The 25,531-nt window shown below is 44.8% G+C and overlaps 5 protein-coding genes across 8 annotated transcripts; 3 read left to right on the top strand and 2 right to left on the bottom strand.

Annotated features, from left to right (window-relative positions):
- The first annotated feature begins 519 nt into the window (after positions 1–519).
- Positions 520–2,503, top strand: LOC4339191 (probable sugar phosphate/phosphate translocator At4g32390). The gene is made up of 2 exons (XM_015783824.3): positions 520–1,715; positions 2,129–2,503. Exon 1 carries the CDS (start codon positions 614–616, stop codon positions 1,676–1,678), a length of 1,065 nt encoding a protein of 354 aa, XP_015639310.1. The 5' UTR covers positions 520–613; the 3' UTR covers positions 1,679–1,715; positions 2,129–2,503.
- Positions 2,504–4,378: 1,875 nt separating this feature from the next.
- LOC9268106 (EID1-like F-box protein 3) lies at positions 4,379–5,805 on the bottom strand. The gene has a single exon (XM_015783825.3). It carries the CDS (start codon positions 5,731–5,733, stop codon positions 4,810–4,812), a length of 924 nt encoding a protein of 307 aa, XP_015639311.1. The 5' UTR covers positions 5,734–5,805; the 3' UTR covers positions 4,379–4,809.
- Positions 5,806–10,881: 5,076 nt separating this feature from the next.
- LOC107278338 (uncharacterized) lies at positions 10,882–11,939 on the top strand. Its single transcript, XM_015782774.3, has one exon. The coding sequence runs from the start codon at positions 11,219–11,221 to the stop codon at positions 11,720–11,722; it is 504 nt and encodes a 167-aa protein (XP_015638260.1). The 5' UTR covers positions 10,882–11,218; the 3' UTR covers positions 11,723–11,939.
- Positions 11,940–14,282: 2,343 nt separating this feature from the next.
- On the top strand, positions 14,283–22,778 carry LOC9270554 (transcription elongation factor SPT6 homolog). 2 transcript variants are annotated; one of them, XM_066310360.1, is made up of 17 exons: positions 14,283–14,694; positions 14,810–14,911; positions 15,274–15,403; positions 15,490–15,574; positions 15,654–15,795; positions 15,891–16,023; positions 16,122–16,383; positions 16,460–16,648; positions 16,725–16,850; positions 16,938–17,324; positions 17,417–17,527; positions 17,758–18,552; positions 19,243–19,384; positions 19,479–20,647; positions 20,738–20,947; positions 21,139–21,607; positions 22,163–22,778. In XM_066310360.1, the coding sequence occupies exons 1-17, from the start codon at positions 14,661–14,663 to the stop codon at positions 22,591–22,593; spliced, it is 4,917 nt and encodes a 1,638-aa protein (XP_066166457.1). In that variant the 5' UTR covers positions 14,283–14,660; the 3' UTR covers positions 22,594–22,778. The 2 variants fall into 2 exon arrangements, with proteins under 2 accessions (XP_066166457.1, XP_015638707.1); XM_015783221.3 differs by having other exon boundaries at positions 22,166–22,778.
- LOC107277686 (probable E3 ubiquitin-protein ligase RHC1A) lies at positions 22,707–24,199 on the bottom strand. 3 transcript variants are annotated; one of them, XM_015783223.3, is made up of 2 exons: positions 24,010–24,199; positions 22,707–23,717 (listed from the first exon to the last, which is right to left on the bottom strand). In XM_015783223.3, exons 1-2 carry the CDS (start codon positions 24,194–24,196, stop codon positions 22,843–22,845), a joined length of 1,062 nt encoding a protein of 353 aa, XP_015638709.1. In that variant the 5' UTR covers positions 24,197–24,199; the 3' UTR covers positions 22,707–22,842. The 3 variants fall into 3 exon arrangements, with proteins under 3 accessions (XP_015638709.1, XP_015638713.1, XP_015638711.1); XM_015783227.3 differs by having other exon boundaries at positions 23,891–24,020; XM_015783225.3 differs by lacking the exon at positions 24,010–24,199 and adding an exon at positions 23,891–23,967 and having other exon boundaries at positions 22,707–23,781.
- Between the last annotated feature and the right edge of the window lie 1,332 nt (positions 24,200–25,531).

The following is a 25,531-nucleotide window of genomic DNA, read 5'->3' on the forward strand; positions in this document are numbered from 1 at the left end:
TCTCTTCCAAGTAGAAAAATATGTTGACATGGATCTCTTGTAGAGAACCTATAGATAACCATTGTGGGTGCCCTAATATACACGCCATATTGCACAAAAATATAGTATGGCTTTACCCTTAAAAAAAGTATAACTTCTTTACTCCTTACTCCTTTTAACGTTTCTGGTGATGGTGATGATGAGTCTGCCTGATATTTGGACCTCACAAAGTGGATCGATCCCACATAGCTAGTAAAATCAAAATCCTTCATATAAATCACTGCAAATAACAGTTCGTATCTCGATATACTCCTAGATAACAGCTCAATTTGCTAGCACAACAAGAAGTTAAAAGAGATTCATAAAAAAAAATACAAAAAAGAAAGAACAAAAGACAAGTCAAAGCGTCCCGTCAAGCCCAAATTAAATAAAAAAAATCCCCAACCAAAGCCAGTCGATTTTCCACGTGGCCAACGCGACCAGTCCAAGCTCCCCCTCCTTCACCTAAACCCCCCCACCCCTTCCCCACCTCCTCCTCCCCCCCCAAAATCATCAGATCCGCCTCCGCCTCCTCCTCCTCCACCTCCTCCCACCCCCTCGCCGATCCAGATCCATCGCCGGGGAGGCGCCAGCCATGGCCGGCGGCGGGGGCGCCGGCGGCATGTCGGAGTCGGTGCTCCGCAAGGTGCTCCTCTCCTACTGCTACGTCGGCGTCTGGATCTTCCTCTCCTTCGCCGTCATCGTCTACAACAAGTACATCCTCGACCCCAAGATGTACAACTGGCCCTTCCCGATCTCCCTCACCATGGTCCACATGGCCTTCTGCTCCTCCCTCGCCGTCGCCCTCGTCCGCCTCCTCCGCGTCGTCGAGCCGCCCTCGTCGCCCGCCATGACCCCGCAGCTCTACACCTCCTCCGTTGTTCCCATCGGCGCGCTCTACGCCATGTCGCTGTGGTTCTCCAACTCGGCCTACATCTACCTCTCCGTGTCCTTCATCCAGATGCTCAAGGCGCTCATGCCCGTCGCCGTGTACTCCATCGGGGTGCTCTTCAAGAAGGAGACCTTCAGGTCGTCCTCCATGCTCAACATGCTCTCCATCTCGTTCGGCGTCGCCATCGCCGCATACGGCGAGGCGCGCTTCGATGTTCGGGGTGTCGCGCTGCAGCTCGCCGCGGTGGCGTTCGAGGCCACGCGGCTCGTGCTCATCCAGATCCTGCTCACCTCCAAGGGCATCTCGCTCAACCCAATCACCTCTCTGTACTACGTCGCGCCGTGCTGCCTCGGCTTCCTGCTCGTGCCGTGGGTGTTCGTCGAGCTGCCCAGGCTGCGCGCCGTCGGCACGTTCCGCCCGGACTTCTTCGTGTTCGGGACCAACTCGCTCTGCGCCTTCGCGCTGAATCTGGCGGTGTTCTTGCTCGTCGGCAAGACCTCCGCGCTCACCATGAACGTCGCCGGGGTGGTCAAGGACTGGCTGCTGATCGCCTTCTCGTGGTCCGTGATCCGGGACACGGTCACGCCGATCAACCTGTTCGGCTACGGGATCGCCTTCTTGGGGGTGGCATACTACAACCACGTCAAGCTGCAGGCGCTCAAGGCGAAGGAGGCGCAGAAGAAGATCAGCCAGGCTGATGAGGAGGCTGGCTCGCTGTTGCAGGAGCGCGATGGGCACAGTGATCGCAAGAGCGATAACCAGGCATAGAGCCACCACCAGATCTGATCCTGGCACACACAAATTGGTTGGTTCTAAATCCGGCTGTGTTATCTCTTTTGGTTGCACTCTCAATGTGTTTGTTCTTTACCTTGATCCGTTGTAGGAGAGCAATAAATTATGGAGTAAAATGTGATCTTTTACATTTAATAGATGGAAAAATGTGCGATCTTTTATAGTTTACACACCTGTATTTTTTTATTTATTACTGAGATGCTACATATGTTTACTGGAGTACTAGAGAAGTGTAAACATATACTATCTGAAATGCTTTGTTGCAACAGCCTTTGTAGTCTATATAATCACTATATCCACTTAGTTGCAACTAAGAAAGCTTGGGCCCTATGTAATGTTGCGTGAGGCATTGCTAAAGTACTCTTGAATGTTGTTCACTTCCTTGGTATGTATCCCTTTGTTCTAATTATGTTGGATGTTGTGCAGGGTATCTGGTGCAAAGTGCAAAAGACTGTAGTTTGGTTGGTCTACGGTTGCTTTCAAGGAGGTGGACACCAGTTTGTTCTTTCACTTATTTAACTTTAGTTGGATCTGGAGGGCAAATCAAGGGAATTTATTGGTTTAGGAAAATACTTGCACTTGCACCTACTTTCTGGAGGACTAGAGTAAACTTTCATGTTACCCTGTTATTTATTCAGCTATTTTTGTTCCAGAGAAAGACAGCCTCGTTGCCTCTCTCGCTCATTGCCTAAAATTTATTTGTTCTACTAGTAGCCTAGGTACTAAAAATGTACTTCTACATATTGGTATTTTGGTGGTTATCTTCTATATATAATGAGCTTACTGTAATATTATAATCTACTGCTGTGTATTTCTACCTTTTCAATTTGAATGGTTTATCAACTTGATGCATCCATCCGTCAACTGTTTCTTGGTCATTTCATAGATGGCGCTTTTTGTTAGTAACTTGTATGCTGTTAGTGCTTTCATAGTGCACTGTACTGAGTAGTGAACACACACATAATTCTGTTTTTCACTAGATGATTGGTGGTCTTATTGATTAGTCTTCAGCATCACTTGCGTTGTACTGAAATTCAGAACCATAGCATTGGAAAAATAGGGTTGCATTGGCATATGCCTGTTCAATTGAGCGCTGAATCAGCTGTATAAGCTGTTTTGCTCTTTATATATGAATAATTTCACTGATTAATTGTCATTCAGAACCACCTCAATAGCTTTGGAATAATGATAGTAGTACATTTTTGTACCTTTTAGTAGATTTGATCCACCAACATAGCTAGGTTGGTGGACATATTAAGCTTAGTTGCATTGATTGTGTGCTGTGCAATGGTTTCAATCACTTCTTAGCTATCAATCATAGCAGCAATTAGGTGTGATGATGGGTTCTCTTGTCTTCATAAATGAAGTCGTAGTATGAAATTTCAGTTGTTTGATCTTGTTCGTACTGGAGGGAAGCTCACTGAAGTCGACATATTGATAAATTTTGGTTTGGTTTAGAATAGCAATCAAATGTGTTAAGGCTGAGACTTTCAAGAATGCTGGGATCCTGGCACGTGTTCGTCCTGGACATTGACCTTGATTTGGTGCATCAACTACGCAAGAATGTTTGGGTGTTGTTGCTCACTCAATGCTTGTATATACAGCCATGGGGATCTGTATGTCGTTTACTTGGTTGTTAATTCCTTAGTTTAGGAGTTGTATCTTGTTAAACATGGTTACCTGATGCAACACGACCATTGATAATTGGGTTGCTTCAGACAGCGAGAAGGAACGGTGAATTGCTGGCCTCTTGTTTGATCCTTGTTTGTTGTTTCCGAAGCACACGAGATTGTTTAGCAGCAAATCTCTTGTATTCTTGTTTGGACGCTACGCAAGTGCCGCGATTTTTGTCATGCTTGTGAACGGGACCATATGGAATGGCATGTGCAGTGAGGCTAGTTTGGGCTAGTCTATGCTCTATCCCTTCGAACACAAGGCAAATCCTGTGAAGTATAGTACTACTATGTTTTTTTACTGTTAAATTGTTACAGGAGTGAAATCCTTGTTACATGCTGATGAGATGAGCGAGACTTGACCCTAGAGCATTGTTCAGTGTAGTAGTAATGCTAATCATTTACAGTCAAGTAGTCAAACTAATCCCTTCAAACATAAGGCAAACGACCGATGTGTATTCACTCAGTGTCAGTGAACTACTTGTACTGTTGAAATTGCTGTGCGACTCAAATTCTTCTCATGCTAATGAGACCGATGTGTTTATTCACTCAGTGTCAGTGAACTACTTGTACTGTAGAAATTGTTGTGCGACTCAAATTCTTGTCTCATGCTAACGAGTGAGCCAATTCTTGTCTCATGCTAACGAGTGAGATAGCCTTGACCCATCTTTTCTGCATGCCTTGGTGTAGTAGCAGCACATATCATTTCCAGTCAGCCATAATTGGCAGTGGTGTTCGTTGTTAAGAGACATGTTAGATGGTCGGGCGCCTATGCAACCTCTTGTCTGTTGTCTGTACAGCATTGTACTGTACAAATCAACAACTACTTTAGTACTGTATCATCATCATGTACTACTGCAATGGAGTAGTACTTCTACCTCTGTTACAGGATTCAAGTCGTTTTACCCCTCTGCGACTTACAGGGAGCAGTATCTAACATACAAATGACTCTCCCTGTTTATAACTCCCTAGTAATCCATTACCGTGATCTAACAGACAAATCTCGAGCTAAATTGCTGTGCAGTGCTGACTCGAGCAATGTTAACACAACTGTACACAATACATCAGAGAAAAATACATCTATGCTATGCAGCTGCCAGTCAGAAACCGCTCGATCGAGAAGGATCTCATCCCGAATTGCAAGTATTGTGCAGGCACCTCGTCATCTGAAATGCGCCGTGCCAAACATCACGCGGGAATCAGATCGTCCCGAGCAAAAGTGGAGCGATGCCATATGCTCTCGCACGCCGCGCCCACTACGCGATTAGGAACTAATCAACGTACAACTACATGTGAAGTGAAAGGCACAATTCACAAAAGGCGCAAAGCACAGTGCAATCCTCCTGATCTGCTTCTGATCCGGTAAAAACAGCTGACCTGAGCTGCGTAAACAGTGAAAAAATGGAGGTAAAAAAAAAAACTACCGGTATTGCTTCACATGGCGGGCCTGCCTCGGAGGCGCCGGGCTGGCACGCGGCCGGCTGGAGGAAGTGGGAGGCTCACGTCGGCGGCGGCGAATGTCTCGTCGTCGCTGTGGTTGGAGTCGGAGTCGGCGCTGCGCTCGCCGTCGCTGGAGGAGGAGGAGGAGGAGAGGCGGGCGAGCCAGCAGCTGCCGTGGAGGTGGCCGCTGACGCAGACGAAGTACTCGAGACGGCCCTCGTTGGCGCCGAGCCAGCGGCACGCGCTGCGCGGCGCGAGCCCCGCGGCGGTCATGCTCCACACGCGGGCGCCGCAGTAGGGGCAGCGGACGCGCGGCTCCAGCGGGGCGCGGTGGCCGACGAGGAAGGCGCGCGTCCGCGACCGCATGAACCCGCGGTACACGCCGCGGTACGCGCCCACGACGTCGTCGTCGGACGCGGCGCCGGCGGCGTGCTCGCACGGGTCCGACACGAACAGCAGGTCCCCCGCGCACCGCCGCGACAGGAAGCTCCGGCCCGACGTCTTGGAGAACCGCGACACGGGCGCGAAGTGGCCCGGCACGGCGGCGCCCGCCGCGCCGCAGCAGAAGAAGAGCAGCTTCGCCATCGCCGGCCAGCCTCCCCCGATGCGCCCCGCCGCCGCCGCCACCGCCGCGGTCGGGCCCGACAGCGCCGACACCATCCGCGGCGCCCTCGACACGCAGAGCTCCCGCCACAGCACCCGCTCCGCCACCGCCCGCAGCCGCCGGCTCACCCTCGCCACCACGCACAGCTCCCTCGGGTCCCAGTTCAGCGCCCGGAACACCAGCTCCAGCACCTTCTCGTCCATGATCCCCGCGTTCACCCCCCTCATCCTCCCCGCAATGCCACCACCATCCCACTCTCCGGCCACTGCCGCGCCGCCGCCGGCATTGCCGCTGCCCAACCGCCTCATACTCATACGCGTGCGCCGCCGCCGTGACACGCTCTCTCGCTCTCGTCGGCGACTGCCTCGCCACGACACGGTCGCCTTACTCCTATCCAAAGACGAACCGGTTATATCCTCGTGCGGTGTCAGGTCGGCCCGGACCGGACGCACCCGATCCCGACCGCGCCCTCCACCACGCGACAAATGGACCACTCCTCGTTAACCCCCAATAATTAGCGGCTCGCCGAAGCGACTAAACCCGCGATTACACGCTAAACACCTCGCTAATCACTCGCTTAATCCTGCCTGCCTAGGAGGAATCACACGCTCGCCGCCGCCGCTGTTGCAGAGGCGAGTACACTGGACAAAAATATCTTCTCATTTTTGCGAAGTCCAATCCGTGTTGCGTCACGCGGGGCTTTGCTTGACGCTTCTGTAAAACCGAAACCGCCTTCGACGACGGAGCGGGAGGACACGTGTCCCCCGCGCGGTGCGGTAGCGCGCCACGTGGCTCGTTTCTTGGGGACACGTGTCGGGCATCGGGGTGATTTCCGTCGTCTCGGATTTAAATCCGTTCCGGATTTCTTTGATCCCTTCTTCCGGTGGTGGTCCGGTGCCGGCGAGGCCGACACGTGGACTCCGGCGAGAAGCGGTGGGGCCCACCCCGGTGGAAATATCTCGGGGGAACGTGGCGGGGCAAGTGTTTGGTTTGTGGGACACGTGGCGCGCTGAAAGGGTGGAGAGAGATTTGGGGGCCCCTGATGGGCCGTGGTGACGGGACATGGGGAGATCCGGGCCGAACACGTGGTGCGGTTGTTAGCATTAGCTTATTGTGCGTTTTGCTTTTCTTTTCAGCTAATCACATCCTGCGCTTTGGAGCAGCCGTCACTTTGATGGGCGTGTTTCAAGAAAAAAAAAGAGTTTCAATGCTTATTTTAAGAAAAATAATTTCTTCGATATTTTGACATAACCATTTCTGAAAAATTGAAGAAAACTTTGGTCAAACGTCATGGTTAGCATTCCTCTGTCCCATAATAAATTTACTTTTAGCTTCTTCTTTATTTAAAAAATAAGTTTGTTTTTAAAGTAATTATTGAATTAGAGTTTTGTAAAAGTCATAAGTAATTGTATTAGAATAGATAAAATAAAAAAAATTGTATTGAGGTTTGATAAAATAGTTGTATTTTAGTTTTTTTATTGGATATATATGGGAAAATTTTATTTTAAGACGGAGGTAACAGCAACCTCTAGCCCGTGCTTGTTCCAGCTGATAATCTGAAACTTTCTTTTTTGTTAATTTCGTGTCATAATCCCTTCGTTTTTGGTGAAGGCCGAGAGCTGGGGAGGGGTAATCATTTGCTCGTGGTTTTACTCTCCCGAAGAAGACAAATTTGGCTGTGTTTGGAGGTGAGTGTTGGGAACCCATCTCTCATACACAGAAAACGGAGCGGTTCATTAACACGTGATTAATTAAGTATTAGCTAAAGTTTTTTTAAAAATAGATCAATATGATTTTTTTAAACAATTTTTGTATAGAAACTTTTTTAAAAAAACGTACCATTTAGCAGTTTGAAAAGTGTGTACGCAGAAAACGAGAGGGGGTGTTGGGAACTTGGTCTTGCAAAAACACCCTACACGTTGCTTTGGTCGATTGGCAAGTTGGGAAAGGAACCTGAAAGTGTCGCTGGTGTCCGGACAGGCACAACGACGCGCACGCTTCCTGAAATGGTAATGCCATGTGGTGGACTGGTGGTGCCGGAAGCTACAGCGTGCAGGAAGCATCTAGCGGTGCGCTGTACAGGTTGCCGTTGCCGTTGCCGTCAGGTGGTGCACACAGAACTCGGGATTGGGTACCGAGGTAGTAAAAATAAATTTTTTAGATGTCATATCGAATGTTTGACCATATATTAGAAGGGTTTTTCAGACACGGATAAAAGAAAATAATTTTATAACTCGCCTAAAAACCGCGAGACGAATCTTTAAAGAAAATAATTAATCCGTCATTAGCATATGTGGATTACTGTAGCACTTATGGCTAATCATGGATAATTAGACTCAAAAGATTCGTCTCGCGATTACCCCCAACCGTGCAATTAGTTTTTTTATTTATCTATATATTAATACTTTATGTATGTATCCAAAGATTCGATGTGATGTTTTTGGGAAAAAAATTTGAGAACTAAACGGGGCCTAAGTGATGCCCGGCATGGTTGCTGGGTGAGTTTAATATGATAATAATATATAAAGTAGATAAATGATATAAGCTTACATACGTTTGATTATTTAGATGTATATACAATAATGATCAAATGTCAAACTAAGGTGATGCGTTTTTATGAGAAATAAAAGAAATTTGGATAATAATTAATTATTTAAGAGCTATAAACAATTCATTATGGTATGACTTAATGAGAGAAGATAGAAATAATATTATAAAAAGTGATGGAGAGATGTAATTAAATATTATATGAATTATGTAGGATTACAATTTAACATGTTTGCATTTTAAAGCTCGAAATTTTAATAATCTATATAACTATAGATGATATATTATGCTTGCATGATGTTTAAGATATAATAGTCGTTTGTGGATGATGATGTGTCATATTTGCATGCATAGCTGTAGAATTTAGTAGGTTACAACTTTATAGCAAGATAGCATAGAGCTTGTTCAAATTGATATCATTTCAATGGTAATAAAATTAAATATGTTGATGCGTTTAGTTTGTTATTAAACTTTGATAGTGCGTAAGGAATTTTGGTAACATCACATTTAGTTTATGTTATCAAAACTTGATAATCCTGCTAAGTTTTCAAAATTTTGGTATTGCCAAATTTTGGAAAGATTCATTTTGACAGTAATCCGAACAAGCTCCTAGTTGTTTTGATTTGAAGTCAAATTATGGCATTGTTAATGAACAATTTGGTATTTTTAGGTTCCAGTGAAAGTTTTTGCTTTTTCATTGGTATCGAGTCAAATACATCTTTATCTTGCCATAATTAATGGTGTGAAATTTTATTTTAGATTTTAGCACTATCGATATTTTTCGATATTTTGGTATGGCACTAAACAAAATAGATCGAGAATTTGATGAGATGGTATAGTTGTGCTGCCACTTTTGCAGGGAAGTGCAGGCGTAGCTTTCAAGCACAAACCAACAGTGGTGGTAGACTGAGTGATCGTCGGCTCGTCGCTTGGTTATGACGTGCACTAGTACTTTTCTTTTTGGTTTTTGCTGTGCTGAATTGGTCTCGTATCTCGCGTGCTTCGCAGTATCGCATATTCGCATAGAATAAAGATGGAAATTTTCAAGTTCTCAAGATGCTACGAACGAAAGTAGTTAAGTAGAACCTGTGATGGATCCAACACCTCAAGGCATACTTGCCGTGCACAGCTTCATTGTTCCGGCCCGGAAGTAGTGACAAACCCCACGGTCCAGTCCATTCTGGCTAAGCCGGTACATCCAAAAGTTGGCCCAAGAATACCCACTAGACCACTAGATTCTGAAGAATTGCACTAAATACGGCCCAGCAAAAGGTGGAGAAAAAAAACTTGTTCAGCGAGCTTGGTAGGTTAGCTCCGCTCTTAAATAAAGTAAAAATAGTCTTTCGAATGGTAGAGGAAAATATAACATACGATAGAAAATTGATTTCGAAGAAAACTTGATAAAAACTTTTCTAGCCGCCAAACCAATGCGTCAAACTTGGCCGGTGAGGTAACCATCGAATGTTTTTCACAAAATACACCGTTTAGTACATTCTCTATCTTAGAATAAATAAATATGAACCTGCCTCAATCTTTATTAGGTAAATCTGGATCTGTCTCTCGCATTTCATATTAGGTTTATTTATTTTGGAATGGAGCGAGTAGATTGAAAAAACATATTAATAAAGGCTAAGATAAAATATGTATCTTACCTAAAATAAGAGTGGAATTGAATAAGGCCCTGTTTAGATCCCATCATAAAAATTTTCATCCTGTCACATCGAACGTTAGAACATATGTGTCGTTCGAACATATGTGTCTAGGTTATGGATACCACATACCTAATAGTAATCAACTAAGCTCGGCAGGGCCCACCACATATCATGTCTTATACGAAAACAAATCTCGTATATATAAGGAGTTCCGGATAAGGAAGAATGAGTAGAGTTCTATATGGAAACGACAAGGACTACTCGGATTGTATCCATATTTATCTCTCTAGTTCTACTTAAATAAGGGGTTATCTATGGGTAGAAATACAAACCCCCTAGGAGGAGAGAGGGGACACCCACCATAGACGCCACAAAGCCACAAGCCAACACACGTTGCCAGATCTTGACATCAGAGATTAGCCTAGCCATACCCCATCCGATGTCTACGGAAGCCGGCAAGAGGGATCTAGTGCCATCTCTGATCTCGACGGGTTCATACTCGAGGAGGAAGGCTACCCTGTCGTCGATTATGAGTTGGTTATCTAGCCGCTAAGTCGACGACGATTAGATAAGTTATCCCAATTGTTGTACTTCGTGGTTTTCTATATAAATCCCATATAAACAGGATGTAGGACTATTATCTGTAAGATAAGGGGCCCAAACCTGTATAAAAATCACTGTCTCCATCTTTTTTACCTCAATCTCACATATACCCTGGTACCAACGATCCCCATACTATCCACCAACGATCTTCATACCATTCAAATACCATAGTCGCGATATCAAACGTCGACAACATGCATGAAGTATTATTAAATATAGGCTTAAAAAATAACTAATTGTACATATTGCGACTAATTTGCGAGACAAATCTTTCAAGCCTAATTGCTCCATTATTTAACATCGTGGTGCTACAGTAAATATTTGCTAATAATGGATTAATTAGACTTAATAAATTCGTTTTGTGGTTTACTGACGGATTCTGTAATTTATTTTATTATTAATTGTTTTTATTATTAGACTGCGTTTAATACTTTAAATATGTGTCCGTATATCCGATATGACACGGTAAACACAGACTAAAGTGCTCTTCCGGAAAATATTAACCAGGCTGTGTTTAGATCCAAAGTTTAGATCTAAACTTCAGTCCTTTTCCATCACATCAACCTGTCATACACACAACTAGTCACATCATGTCCAATTTCAACCAAAATCCAAAATTTGGATCCAACTAAACACAGCCCAAGAGGCAGGGGCACCAGTGCGCGCGGCACCATCCTTCATTCCTTCTTGCGGCGCGGCCGTGCGGGTGTTGACGGCAACGCGACGCAACCAACACCCCCACCCCGGTAGCGCGCGGCTGCGCACGCACGGCGACTACTACTACTACTCGGCGAGCTCGTGACGTGACGTCGTGAGCCACGACCACGAGGGACGAAGAGACGGCCATGTGAGCTTGTGTTGTGTGTTGGCCCCCACTAGGAGCAAGCAAAGCGAGGCACAGATCGGAGGGAAAGAGGGGGAAAAAAATCTCCGAGCTCTCTTGGAAGCTATAGCCCCCCCGATCCGCGGGGGAGAGGGCCCGATCGGATCCTTGGGAATGGCGACGTCGGCGGCGGAGGAGGAGGCGGTGCCTGTGGCGGAGGCGCGGGCGCAGGCCGAGAAGCGCGCTGCGGCGGAGGATGGCGAGGGGGCGGAGGCGGAGGAGGAGGGGAACGAGATGCCCGAGCCGAAGCGGCGGCGCGCGTGCGTGGCGGCGCTCGAGGGCGTGCGACGCGCCGCGGCGGACGCGGCCGAAGAGAACGGCGACGGCGGCGGCGGCGGCGCGGGCGGGCCTGCGGCGGACGGGGGGTCGTCGTTCTCGTTCCACGCGCGCAGCTTCTCCGGGGTGGAGACGACGCCCAAATTCGGGTCCTTCAACCCCGCCGACGACCTCCTCGTCGCCTTCCAGCTCAAGCCTCCGCCTCCCCCGATGGATGCGCCGGCGAAGGAGGAGCCCCCCGCCGCCGCCGCCGGCGACGACGACGACGAGGAGGAGCACGAAGCAACAGCTGAGGAGGGCAATGACGGGATTTCACAACAGCTTGGGGTAGTAGACCAGTGAAGTGCTCAAGTGAGCGACGGTTTTGACTTGGTGCGACTTCGCTTCTCCGTTAGGCACTGTACTCCTACTTTGATAACGGTAGCTTTTGATTTGTGTAGTAGTAATCTTGTACTACTATCTCATCGTGTCAATGCCTCAGTGGTTCTGTGTTGTGTTGTACAATCCGATTCCTAATGATAAGATTAGCGAATAATAAAAATGATTTTTGCTGGTGTAATCAAGGTGTTTAACTGCCGCCAAATGATTCTTATATCTGCTTAACAAGTACTGTACTGTACTAACAACCCTGCTGCCCCACTGTGCAGTTGCTCCATACCATCACCAATTCAGCTCATAGTTTTGAACCAAATGTTCATCTTCTCACTCTCTCACAGTACTCTCTTCTCACGGTACTCCCCCGGAAGGTCTCTTGAAGACAGATTATAACAGGGCTGATATGTTCCTCGAAAAATACTGGATGATGTTGTCCTAAACCAACTAATGTGTGATGGCATCAATCACGTACTGAGAGCATCCGCAATGTCTAAGATGCATAGAGACTACAAGGTGGAAGTAACTGACATTTTTCTAATAGTAAAGCTACAATGGTTATGGTCTCCTCTTGACTTTAAGGTAGGATCCACATGAAAAAAAAAACTATTCACCCTTTGATGTACAAGATTTAAAGACCCACATGCATACTACAAAGGTACAAAATGATTTTCTTTTCTTATGGTTTAGTTTTAAGCTTAAGGTGAATCATAGCAACATTATTCATTTTCTCATCTTCTAATGCATAAAGCAACAACACAAATACTACTTTATTTTTTAAGGTCATCTTTACATGCACACTGTTGTTATCCTGGCGCAAGATACTCCCTCCGCAACAACTAAATCGTTTTCTGGCTACAACTTACACATAACCTATGTTTGTGAGCGAATGACAATCATTATCACTAAGTTTATAATCACTAAGTTTCTGACTTTTTTATAATGGTTTTTGTTCTGACCTTTGTTTAAATAAACTAAAATCAATCATAACAACAATTGCAGATCGAAAGACTTAATACATCTCCATTCGTCCCATAATATAGCAATTTAGTACCGGACGAGACACTTCATAGAAGTGTACTGTGAAGTATCTTATCCGGTCATAGGTAGCTATATTATGAGACGGAGGGAGTATTAGTTGTTTTGCCAATCCATGAAGGGTCGAACTACTAGCTGAAACCGAATGATCGGGACAATAATTAGGCCTTATTTGTTTAGGCTTATAAGCTAACTTATAAGCCAAAAAATCTAAGTCTAAACAAACAAGCAACTTATTTGTTTGATTTTTTTGAAGCCATAAGCCACTCTAATACTATTAAGCCAAAAGCTAGGTTGGAGAAACTTTTTTGGCTTATGTGAGGTTGATGTATGACTTCACTACTAAACTTAGGACATTAAATCCACCGGTTTATACATCATATAAGCTAACAAGTTGACTTAAAAGTCTAAGCCAGTAAGCTTAAAGCCTAAACAAAGAGGGCCTTAGAGCAGGTACAATAACATGCTATAAGCCAGCTGCAAACATATTTTAAGGAGATAAATCAGGAGAGAGAAGAGCAGCGGGCTACAGATTTATAGCTAGCTGTAGTACGGACTCCAAGACGCAGTGTGTCTATGACAGGTGGGACTAGGTATTAATAGTGTAGCATATAACTATTGTATGAATAAGCTATTAGATTGGCTATAAATGAATTGGAGCCAGTAGTTGGCTATACTATTGAACTTACTCTTAGAAGATAAGAGGAGGAAAAGAGGAATAACTAGTGATTTTTTTTCATGGATGCGTGCTGTACCTTCTTCACGGTTGTGTGAGGAATTACTAGCTGGCAACGGTGTTGTGTTTATTTTTTTATAATATCCATGATTGTAATCCTGTATTTTTCTCTGTCTATTGATATAAAAATTCACACTGTATGGTGCGGTCGTTATGAAAAAAAAACATTTGTTGATTTGTACGATTGAATATTTATCGCAATTCATTTATCTAGTCATCATTCCATTAAATTCTGCAGGCACACTTCACCTGATGTTTGTGCGGTCACAATCAGTGTCTAAACCCTAAAAAAATAAATTACTACTCCCTCCGTCCCATAATATAAGGGATTTTGAGTTTTTGCTTGTAACGTTTGACCACTCGTCTTATTCAAAGTTTTTTGAAATTATTATTTATTTTATTGGTGACTTACTTTATTATCTACAGTATTTTAAATACAACTTTTCGTTTTTTAAGTACTTTAAGTTCAACTTTATTATCTACAGTGTGATCATCTTTGTTTAGGCTAAAACTTACTGGCTTAAGCCCACAGTTAAATGCTCTAATATCATTTTTCTTAGAAATCGGCATACAATTTTCAAAAACTATATATTCCTCCTTGGTGGAACGCGAAATGTTATACTGACCCTTGATTGCATACCATTTAAAAGGGAAACTTCTTCTAACACTAAAATATGCAACAATTGCAGGGGCCTAAACGAAAGAAACCACCAAAATCTCTCCTTACTTAACAAATCCCCTTCCCGTTCCCACTGCACACTCCTCGCCGCCATCCCCAAACCTCCCGACGATCCCACCGCCTCGAACGTGCCGCCGTTCCAGCCTAGGGTTCGCGGGCTCTCCGGCTGCCGGATTCGCCTCCTCGCCGGCGGGTAGAGGCGGCTGAGGGGGAGTGCCGGGGCGCTCCGCATCGCTCCCTCCCTCCCTCCCGTCGTCGTCGCCGGCGGCGTCGGGTCGGGCCCGGCGGTATCGTCCCGCGGAAACCCTAGATTTCGCCGCCGCACGCGTGGAGCAATCGTGCGGCTCCTGGTGTCCCTCTATGGCTATGTAAGGAGGGGATTCCACCTCCCCCCTTGTGAGGCTCTCTCGGCATAACCGCTCTCGCGTTCTAGGGTTTGCGCCGCCTCGACTGCAATGGGTGGTCGCACGGTGCTCTCCGACGAGGAAGGTACGCGGTTTCTTCGCCTGTTTTGTGCGGTTTCGTGCTGATTGGTTATTCCAGCGGAGGGGTTTCGTGCGCGTTTGCTGATGGAGAGATTGTTCGTCTGTTCGAACTCTGTCAGATGAAATCGAGGAGGAAGAGGAGGAGGAGAATCCGCGGCCTTCGCGGAGAGGAAGGGACAATATGGATCGGGACGATGATGATGACGAGGAGGACGAAGAAGGTTAGAGATTTTTTCTACGTTTCTTTTCCAAATTGCGCTAGTTTCCTCCCCCCATCTGTGAACACCACCGATTCGGATGTTTATATCGTGCTATGCTTAGTTGTTTTTTTTTCTGTCTGATTTGGATAACTCCTTTTCGTGTATTGAATGTTATGACACGTTCTACCAATTTCATTGAGTTTATAGAAATGGCCCTATTTCAATATATTATTTGTATGCCCGAGTAGTGGGTTATAATTGTTCATGTGCATTCATGTGACAACTGACAAGGCAATTTAGTTTTTTAAAATTCTTTTATATGTTTGAATCCCCTGTGATACTCGAGTTAGCTTTGGTAATGGGATGTAACTGCTTTGGTACAGACGAGGGTCAGGACGAATATGAGAAGGATGGCTTCATAGTAGATGATGCAGATGAGGAAGAGGAGGAGGAGGATGAGAGGGAAAGTGATGATGAGAGGCGGAAGAAGAAGAGGAAAAAGAAGAAGAAAAGGTTGCTTTTGATCCCTCAACGAGATAGAAATATCAAATACCGTATTCTCTTCTTTAGAAGTTACTGAAACACATATTTGTGCACAGGGAATCAGAAGGGTTCATGCTGGATGAGGATGACTATGAGTTGCTTCAGGATAATAACATCACTGGCATTCAACGTCCTAAGCCTGTATGCTTAAAGATACTTTGGTGCTGTCATTAACTTTTTTAGCATGTTTTTGAATTATGGCTCTTCTAATTTACTGCAGGGAAACAAATTTAAGCGCTTGAAGAAGGCCGGAAGGGAATCTGAAATGGATGAGCGCTCTGGCTTTTCAGATGATGATGGGTCAGGAAAAAGGCGTACTGCTGAGGAAAGAGTCCAGTACTCCTTATTTGGCGACCATCAAGGTAGCTGCATCCAAAAATACTTCTCTTTAGCTTGTGTGATACAGCAGGAAGTAGTTTATCTAATTTTCTTATTTGCTGCAATGCAATTTCCTCAGATGCGTCTATTGAGGAGGACATTGTTGAGGAGGATCAGCAGGCAGATGAAGATGAGGATGGTGATCCTGAAGATGAAATGGCAGGTTTCATTGTCGATGAAGATGAAATTGATGCAAATGGTCAAGTTGTAAAGTATGGCCTTATTTTTCACATTTGTGCCAACTTCTTTTATACAACTTTACTGGATCTTGTTTGCTAGAGTTACATACAAGTACTGTTTGCAATTGCAGAAGGAAGAAGGGTAAAGCAAGACCACGCCGACCGGCTGCAGGGGTATCATCATCTGCCTTGCAAGAGGCCCACGATATATTTGGTGATGTTGATGAACTATTAGCACTGAGAAAGCAAGAGCTTGAGAGGGATGCTGCTAATTCTGGTGAGTTGAGAGGAAACAGACTTGAAGATGAGTTTGAGCCATTTATTCTGGCTGAGAAGTATATGACACCGAAAGATGAACAAATAAGAGAGAATGATGTACCTGAGAGGATACAGGTAAAAGTTTGACACTCTTCTTAGGCATTTTTGTTTTAGTTATCGTGCATGTCTGATTTGTAGCTCCTTTTGCCAGCTGTCTGAAGAACTAACTGGGTATCCTCCAACGGACACCACAATGATAGAGGAAGAAAGTGTATGGATACATAGCCAACTGACGGGTGATGGGTTTCTGTCATTCTTTAACAATGAGCATGTGAACAAGGACATTGACCAGAAGGACATTGCAAGTGTATTGACCATGTTACATGTCAACAAATTTGAAGTAAGTAAATGCAGACAAGCTCTGTGCATGTTTCTTTTATGCTTATTTTTCTTACATAACTTCTATTACCTGCCAGATTCCCTTCATTGCTATGTATAGGAAGGAGAATTGCCCGAGTCTGTTAAAAGATCTTGATGCCAATGAACAGACCAATGAAGAACATAGTGATGAAGAAGATCAACGCAAGATGATGTGGCACAAGGTGACCTATCACTATGCATATGTTGTTCCTCAGAGCCAATTTATCAATGTTATTCAGTTATTGACTCCATTGATGTCTTCCTTTTAGATGCTTTGGGCTGTTCAGACATTGGACAAAAAGTGGCTGCTTCTTCAGAAGCGCAAGGTTGCTTTGGAGATGTACTATGATAAAAGATTTGATGATGAGAATCGAAGAATAGATGATGTCACACGCCAGGCATTAAACCGTCAGCTTTATAGCTCCATTATTGAAGCACTGAAGGATGCAAAATCTGAGAAAGAGGTGGAGGATGTTGATGCAAAGTTCAATCTGCATTTCCCTCCTGGAGAAGTTGAAGAAGAAGGACAATTTAAGCGGCCAAAAAGGAAATCATTGTACAGTATTTGTCACAAGGCAGGGTTATGGCAGGTTGCAAACCAATTTGGTCGGAGTGCTGAGCAGTTAGGTCACCATCTCACATTGACGAAGATACCCGTACGTGCACTAAGCCGACACCTTGTGTTACCTTTCTTTAAACAATATTACTAGGACATTGCAAGCAATCCATTTACATTTGTATATTTCAGGAAGCAGGAGAACTTGATAGTGGGAAAGATTCTCCTGAAGAGGTTGCTGCAAATTTCACATGTGCAATGTTTGAAACACCACAAGATGTTCTTCGGGGCGCCAGACACATGGTACTACTTAGTATATTTCACAATGCTACTCTACCCCTAATAAATTATCAGGCCTTGTTCGGTTAATCCCCAGGAGGGAGGGATTTGAGGGGATTGAGGGGGTGGAATAAATCCCCTCAATCCCCTTGTGGGAGGGATTAACCGAACAAGGCCTCAGGGTAGAAACCACACTTAGTTAGGTTCATCTCATCTCACTGATATGAACCGTTCTACCTTTATCATCTTACCAGGCGGCAGTTGAGATTGGGTGTGAGCCTATTGTAAGAAAGCATATCCGTAGCATCTTCATGAATAAAGCTGTGGTCTCAACATGCCCGACTGCTGAAGGAAATTTAATCATAGATCCCTATCATCAACTATCAGGTGTTAAGTGGCTGCGTGACAAACCATTAAACAAGTTTGTTGATGCACAATGGCTGCTTATTCAGAAAGCAGAAGAAGAAAAGCTCCTCAAGGTTACTATAAAACTGCCAGAAGATGCAAAGAAAGAGCTCATGTCTGAGGCTCGTGAAAATTACTTAAGTGACTGTGTCAGCAAATCTGCACAACTGTGGGATGAGCAACGGAAGATGATTCTGGATGATGCCTTCTTCAATTTCCTTCTTCCATCAATGGAAAAGGAAGCTCGATCTCTGTTGACAGCGAAAGCCAAAAATTGGCTTAATATGGAATACGGGAAGCAATTGTGGAACAAGGTATCTGTGGCTCCTTGGAAGAAGAAGGATGCAGACAAGAAGGATTCTGATATTGATCTCGATGATGAATCCGAGTTGAGGGTTATGGCCTGTTGCTGGGGACCTGGGAAGCCAGCAACCACTTTTGTAATGCTTGACTCATCTGGAGAATTGGTTGATGTTCTATATGCGGGTTCTATCAGTATTAGATCTCAAGGTGTTGCTGAGCAGCAGCGGAAGAAGAATGACCAGCAGCGAGTTTTGAAGTTTATGACTGACCATCAGCCTCATGTTGTATGTGTAGGAGCATCAAACTATAATTGCAGACAACTCAAGGATGACATTTATGAGGTATTTTTCGATTCTATTCATTTGCAACTTCTTTCTTCACATAAGGTTACATGTTCAGTTAACCTGTACAAAGTTATATCCTCCAGCAGCATGGCTTGTTTAGTTGCTAGTAGTATGTCACCAGAAGCAGCATTCATGAGGGACCATCTGCAGAGAATTTCTTGCAGCCTGTGCTATAATGAACACCAATTAAGCTCACCTTGCTGTTGGATGCTTGTGATTGGTTGAGTCTTTTCTTTATACCTGCTGGTCATTTGTGAAGGCAATTGTACTTTGTTTAAGGCCCGGTTTAGTTGGCAAAAATTTTTATTTTAGGGTGTCGCATCGGATATACGGACACACATTTGAAGTATTAAACGTTGTCTAATAACAAAACAAATTATAGATTCCGCCATGGAAACTGCGAGACGAATTTATTAAGCCTAATTAATCCATCATTAGCAAATGTTTACTGTAGCACCACACTGTCAAATCATGGTGCAATTAGGCTTAAAATATTCGTCTCGCAATTTACACACAATCTGTGTAATTGGTTTTTTTTTGTCTACATTTAATACTTCATGCATGTATCCAAAAATTCGATGTGACAGGGTGAAAATTTTTGTTTTGGAAACTAAACAGGGCCTAAGTTGATGATGTAAAGCTATAACTTGATTGCTTTATTTTAAACTAACATCCATCATTGCATAGGTTATTTTTAAAATTGTGGAAGATCATCCAAGAGATGTGAACCCACAAATGGAGAACTTTAGCATTGTTTATGGCGATGAGTCTGTGCCTCGCTTGTATGAGAACTCACGGATATCTTCAGATCAACTGCCTGGCCAGTCAGGTACAGCAGCAATATGTTGATTTACTGTTAGCATTTCCTGGTTAGGTACCTTCTGAATAACTCAACACTCTTGGTTTGTATTAAATATGTATAGGTATTGTGAAGCGGGCTGTGGCTCTTGGTCGGTACCTGCAGAATCCATTGGCTATGGCTGCAACACTCTGCGGACCTGGAAAAGAGATACTTTCATGGAAACTGCACCCCCTTGAGCAGTTCCTTACTCCTGATGAGAAATATGAAGTTGTTGAGCAAATTATGGTTGATGCAACAAATCAAATAGGTTTCGACGTTAATCTTGCTGCTAGCCATGAGTGGCATTTTTCAACTCTACAATTCGTTGCTGGTTTGGGGCCACGTAAAGCTTCAGCTCTACAGAAAGAATTGTTACGAGAGGGATCCATTTTTAGTCGCAAAGATCTTGTAAAACCTCTAGGCAGGAAAGTATTCATGAATGCATCTGGCTTTTTACGTGTTCGCCGTAGTGGTGGAGCTGCCGCGAGTGCTCAAATCATTGATTTACTTGAGGATACAAGGATACATCCTGAGTCATATGCATTAGCAAAAACTTTGGCAAAGGATGTATTTGCTGAGGAAGCACCACATGAAGCAAATGAAATGGACGATGATGAGCAAGAGATGGCAATTGAGCATGTCAGAGAAAAGCCACGTTATCTGAAATCGCTCGACATTCGTGAGTACATGAAGAGTATGCCAGAAGAGTTCCATAATAAAGAGCAAACACTGAAAGATATAAAATGGGAACTGTTGTGCGGTTTCCCTGATTGGAGGACCCCCTATGCTGAGCCAACTCCAGATGAGGAATTCTGGATGCTTTCTGGGGAAACTGAGGACACCATATCAGATGGAAGGATTGTTCAAGTTACTGTTCGTAGTATACAAGATAACCGAATCATTTGCACCTTCGATTCTGGTCTGAAAGCCATAGTTATGGCTGATAACTATTCTGATGAGGGCTTTGATCTAGAAACTCTGCAGTTACATGAAGGTGATGTATTAACGGGCAAAATTAAGAATGTGAATAAAAACAGGTTCATGGTTTACTTAACATGCAAGGCAAGTGAATTGAGGAGAAGACCATTGTCCAGAGGTAATCATGATCCGTACAATCATGAACAAGACATGACTTCTCAGAATGAACAAGATAAGCTTCGGAAACAGAAAGAACTGGCAAAGAAACATTTCAAACCCCGGATGATTGTCCATCCTCACTTTCAGAACTTGACAGCTGAAGAAGCTATGCAGGTTAGTCAAGCTCTTATCGATCAGATATTCCCCACTCTGTTTATTTAGTTTCTCCTGTCGTAAAATCTAATATGAACCCTCCTGAAACAGTTCTTATCTGACAAAGAACCTGGTGAGAAGGTCATTCGGCCTAGTTCTAGGGGACCATCATTTCTGACACTTACTCTGAAAATTTTTGATGGTGTCCTTGCACACAAGGAGATAACTGAAGGTGGAAAGGATCATAAAGATATTACAAGCTTGCTTCGCCTTGGAAAAACATTGACAATTGATAATGAAACTTTTGAAGATCTTGATGAGGTTGGTACACATGATCTCTTTTTGTTACCATTGTTACTCTAGTTCAGTATCAGTAAGTGGTGACTCTTTTCTGTGTTTGTTTTGCACGCCAGCATGGTTCTGTGTTTCTTTTTGCTTGCTGTTATCACTTAGCAGTAGATTGTCATTCTGTTATTTTTGGCTAACTACTGGTGCTTTATTTTGGCAAATAGGTTATAGACAGGTACGTGGATCCATTGGTAGGCCACCTGAAGAGCATGCTTTTGTACCGCAAATTCAAGAAAGGATCAAAAAGTGAGGTTGATGAGATGTTAAGGGCTGAGAAATCAGAGAATCCTATGAGAATAGTGTATTGTTTCGGCATATCTCATGAGCATCCAGGCACATTTATTTTATCTTACATTAGGAGTACAAATCCACATCACGAGTATATTGGGTTATACCCAAAGGGCTTTAGATTTCGTAAGAGGGACTTTGACAATATTGATCGCCTAGTGTCCTATTTCCAGAAGCATATTGACAAACCACCACCTGATGCTGGTCCATCAATGCGAAATGTTGCTGCAATGGTGCCTATGAAAAGTTCAGGTTGGGGTAATGGTGGTGGCACTGGTGGTGGAAATGATGGATGGAGAGGAGATGGTAACAACGACAGGGATAGACCTTTCTCTGGAAGATCAGGTTAGTTTTTAACGCACTTGCACAATGTTATCATCCAGTTTATTTGCATGGTATTGGCAGGCCAGCTTTATTATGACTCAAAGATGTTTGCATACTTAATATTTGCATGGAGGACTTTAAATTCTATGGGCCTTTAGTTCTTCAGTTAGCAGAACTATAGATATGCTTGTGTCAGTTTCAGTTGGCTGTAGCATTCTTTAGGGTGATTCACGCTCTGTTTGCAGGCGCCAGTATCATGAGAACCATTTACTTCAAAAAAAAATTAAAAAATATTGCCCTCTGTATTTGGGATTCCTGATTGTTTATGTGGTTCAGGTCAATTTATTTCATATTTCAATTTTCTACTTCCCATTGCACTTTCTTTATCTTGTGCTTCTCCAATCATTGATATCACCGATGAGGTTCCCACTAAACATGTGAAAAGCTAATCTTGAGGCAACTATAAAACCGGCCAAGCTACTATTTTTGGATAGTAATATGATTTGTTACATTTATTGAATTGTTGATGGATCCTTAAGTAGTCACGAACTCCCTTTTGGTATCTTTTGTCTAAAGCAGGAGGCAGGTTTGATTCAAGGAACAGCTCTGGTGGTCGTGGACGTGGGCGCGGGCGTGGTAGAGGTAACTTTGGCAGTGATGATGGTGGCGGCGGAGGTTGGAGTGGTGGCGGTGGCGGTGGCGGCAACAGTGGGGGATGGACTGACAATATTGGAAGTGGCGGAGGTGGATGGGGCACAGGTGGTGGTTCCTCGTGGGCTGGTGGTGGCGACGGAGGTTCTGGAGGTGGTGATAGTAACCGTGGTGGTGGTGGAGGCTGGGGAACACCCGCTGGTGGTTCTGATGGCGGCGGCGGTGGCTGGGGAGCAGCACCCGGTGGATCCAACGATGCCCCAGGATGGGGCAGCGGCAAAAAGGCGGTCCCAGCACAGGATGGTGGTAGCGGGTGGGGAGCTTCCGCCGGCGGCGGCAGCGGTGGCTGGAACTAGTCAAAGAACTGCTAGATGAAATATTTTTTTTTTTGTTTTCTGGACCCTCTTCTATATCTGGTAATTGCGCTCCACGGGAGAAAAATTGTCACTGTTCGGGGACCCTAGTAATCTGCTACTGAATGCCGCTGGTTTTATACATTTTGGACGGCCTTATTTTGAATGCATGTACAGCTTAAGCACCACATTTTGTTTTTTAGTTTTCATTACAAATGCACGAACCCATAGCCCACTCAGATTGGAATTGTCTCAATGGTTGTAATGCCATCGAATATATCTAACTTTACCAGGATCTTCGTAAACCGTCGTGTCGCTCGAGCCATCCTCACACTCGTGAGAGTGAGATGTGGAGCTAGTCGGCCCAAACGGCCAGAGGAACGAGCGCGAGCCTCGCCTGACTTGCCTCTCGCCGCCGCTAGCTCCTCCACCGGAAGCGGTGGTCGCCGGCGGCGGCAGCGAGTGGCGGCAGACGGGACAGGAGTTGTGATGGACCAGCCACGGCACGATGCAGTCGGCGTGGTACAGGTGGGCGCACGGCATCTCCCGCGCCTCGGCGCCGAGCTGGAACTCGTCCTGGCAAACCGGGCACCGCGGCTCGGCGCGGAGGTGCCGGCGGCTGATCGTCACCACGGGCATCGCGTCGATCGCCGACGGCGGCGCCGGTGGAGGGCCCTGCCTGCTGCTCCCCAGCTGGTTCTGCAGCTGCTCGAAGAGCGCCTCCAGACCGGCACGGTAGTATCCGCCGCGGCGCTCGACGCCGACACGGGGCCCTCCCCTGAAGAGGACGCCGAGTCTCGCGTGCGCAGGCACGCCATCGCCGCCGCCATGCTCGTCGTGGACGTCGACCTCGCGCTCGTCGCCGCCCACCGTTGCCGCGTGCCGCATGAGGGTGGACATCGCCTCCATCACCGGGGATCGCCGGAGCAGGAACTCGTCGCCGGCGTCTGGCCCGACGAAACCGAGCGTGCTGCTCGCCGTCCTCCGTCCCATCTCGCTCATCTCCTGGACGAAGCCGTCGTCGCAGCTTGGGCAGGTGACGTCTTGGCTGCCGCCGCGGATGCGAACCGGCCGCCGGCACACGTAGCACCAGTGCGTGGCTCTGTTTGACATCTTTTGCTTGATTCCTGTGACAATCTGAGAATTCAGTAGTAGCAGGCAGCAGCACAAATTTCACGATTCACCATCGAACTGTCACGACAAATATTACATGAGCAAACTTGAATTGGACATCCAAGACATGATAACAGCCCCAAAAAAATATTGAAAGAAAGTAAAAAGAAGAGAAATTGATCCGAACCAGAGATAATTCCCACCCAAGAATTCAGTTGACAGGAAGCAGTCAAGCAGTTGTGTGCATATGCCACAACAAATCAAGCTAAACAAACACTAAAAGAAACAGAATTAATCCAAGCATACCTTGGGATAAGCTGATGGTTTGGGAGGAGGAGAATGAATTGGCGGAATGAATTGAATGATGGGGAGCGGACTGATGATAGATAGGCGGTCGCGAGCTGGAAGAGTACTGAAAGCGGCTGCTGTCGGAGTATCTGCTACGATTTGTCCGTTCTTTTTTCTTTTGGAGGTCTTTGTCCGATGAGAGCATTCTAGGCCTCGCGTTGCTGCTTGTGCAGTTAACTTGTCACCGGCGGGCAGCGCTCGCTGTCGCTGGCCATGCTTGTTAAAGCGACGTGTTGGCTCCCGGTCCAAAATACACGAGAAATGGAAGTTTGTTAGTTTAACGTCTCAACCTTTGATCGTGAAACTTTACTTGATAATCAAAGTTGATCGAGTATGTATTATCATAATAGCGTTTGTTACGATTTACGACAGTCTTGATTGTAACAGTAGAACAGAATGCGACAAGCTAAGCCACAAGCCCACAACTGTAGCAGTAAGCGGAACATCCGTCTAAAGCCGTGTTCGACTGTTCGTCACAGCTTACTTAACTAGCACTATTTATAAACTACTAAACGACAAGCAATGTATTTTGTGCAAAAGTTTTATACGTATAAATTTATTAAGAATCAAATAAATATATATTTTTATTTATAATATTTAATATTTAGTTAATCCTACCTGCACCTTTTTTAAATTTTTTTTGCACCAATAATCTCAGCCAAACAGTTGAATCGAACGCAACGAGGAACCATGGTATGCCCAGTGTTTGGTAACCAACAAAACACGTCTAGCTTAAGAAAACTTAAACAATAGGATAATATAATTTTTGAAATAACCTTTATATAGAAAATTTTGGCGAAAAATATAACGTTTAGCAACTCGTGAAGCATGCGCATGAGTAATGAGAAAGAAAATTGAAAAGGTGCAGAAAAAAACATGCCTTCTTTTACACAAGAATATACCCTTAGAGCATTATTTGGAGTGAAGATTTTGGAGAAACATCTATACTACGGTAAATATTGGCAATGATGATAGTAGTCAATCTGCCACCATAACCCCTTATCACTTACGTGTGGGCCTCTCAACGTTGGTAAAAAAATTATACTTCCTATTTCAAATGCTCCTTATCCCTAATCCCTGAATTGTGCTTTCATTCGATAGTAACATGTGAAAATATGTTGCGTAAACTAAATACAGTGAAAACCTAAAAACTATAATGTAAAAATGGATGTACGAGATTAGTTCACGTCATCTAAAATACTAAAAGCTTTACTCATAGATTCAATCATGACTAAAATTTTTACTCTTGGCGGCGTGAAAAATCTCAGACATCCTTTTTTTAAATCAACGGGACTCCAGTTTTTATATTTTCAGTATACGTAACTTCCAGCGACATATTTTTAATTGCAACGCACGACTAGGGTGCAAGCGGGCCAACCCGCAAACCCGCTTATAGGCAAAATGAGTGGATAACCCGCGGTTTGACTCGCGGGTTACCAACTAATTTGATATATAAATGAGTTTTGGGGTTGATCCACTT

Source organism: Oryza sativa, chromosome 5 (genome assembly GCF_034140825.1).
Source record: "Oryza sativa Japonica Group chromosome 5, ASM3414082v1".
Taxonomy (NCBI): Eukaryota; Viridiplantae; Streptophyta; class Magnoliopsida; order Poales; family Poaceae; genus Oryza; species Oryza sativa.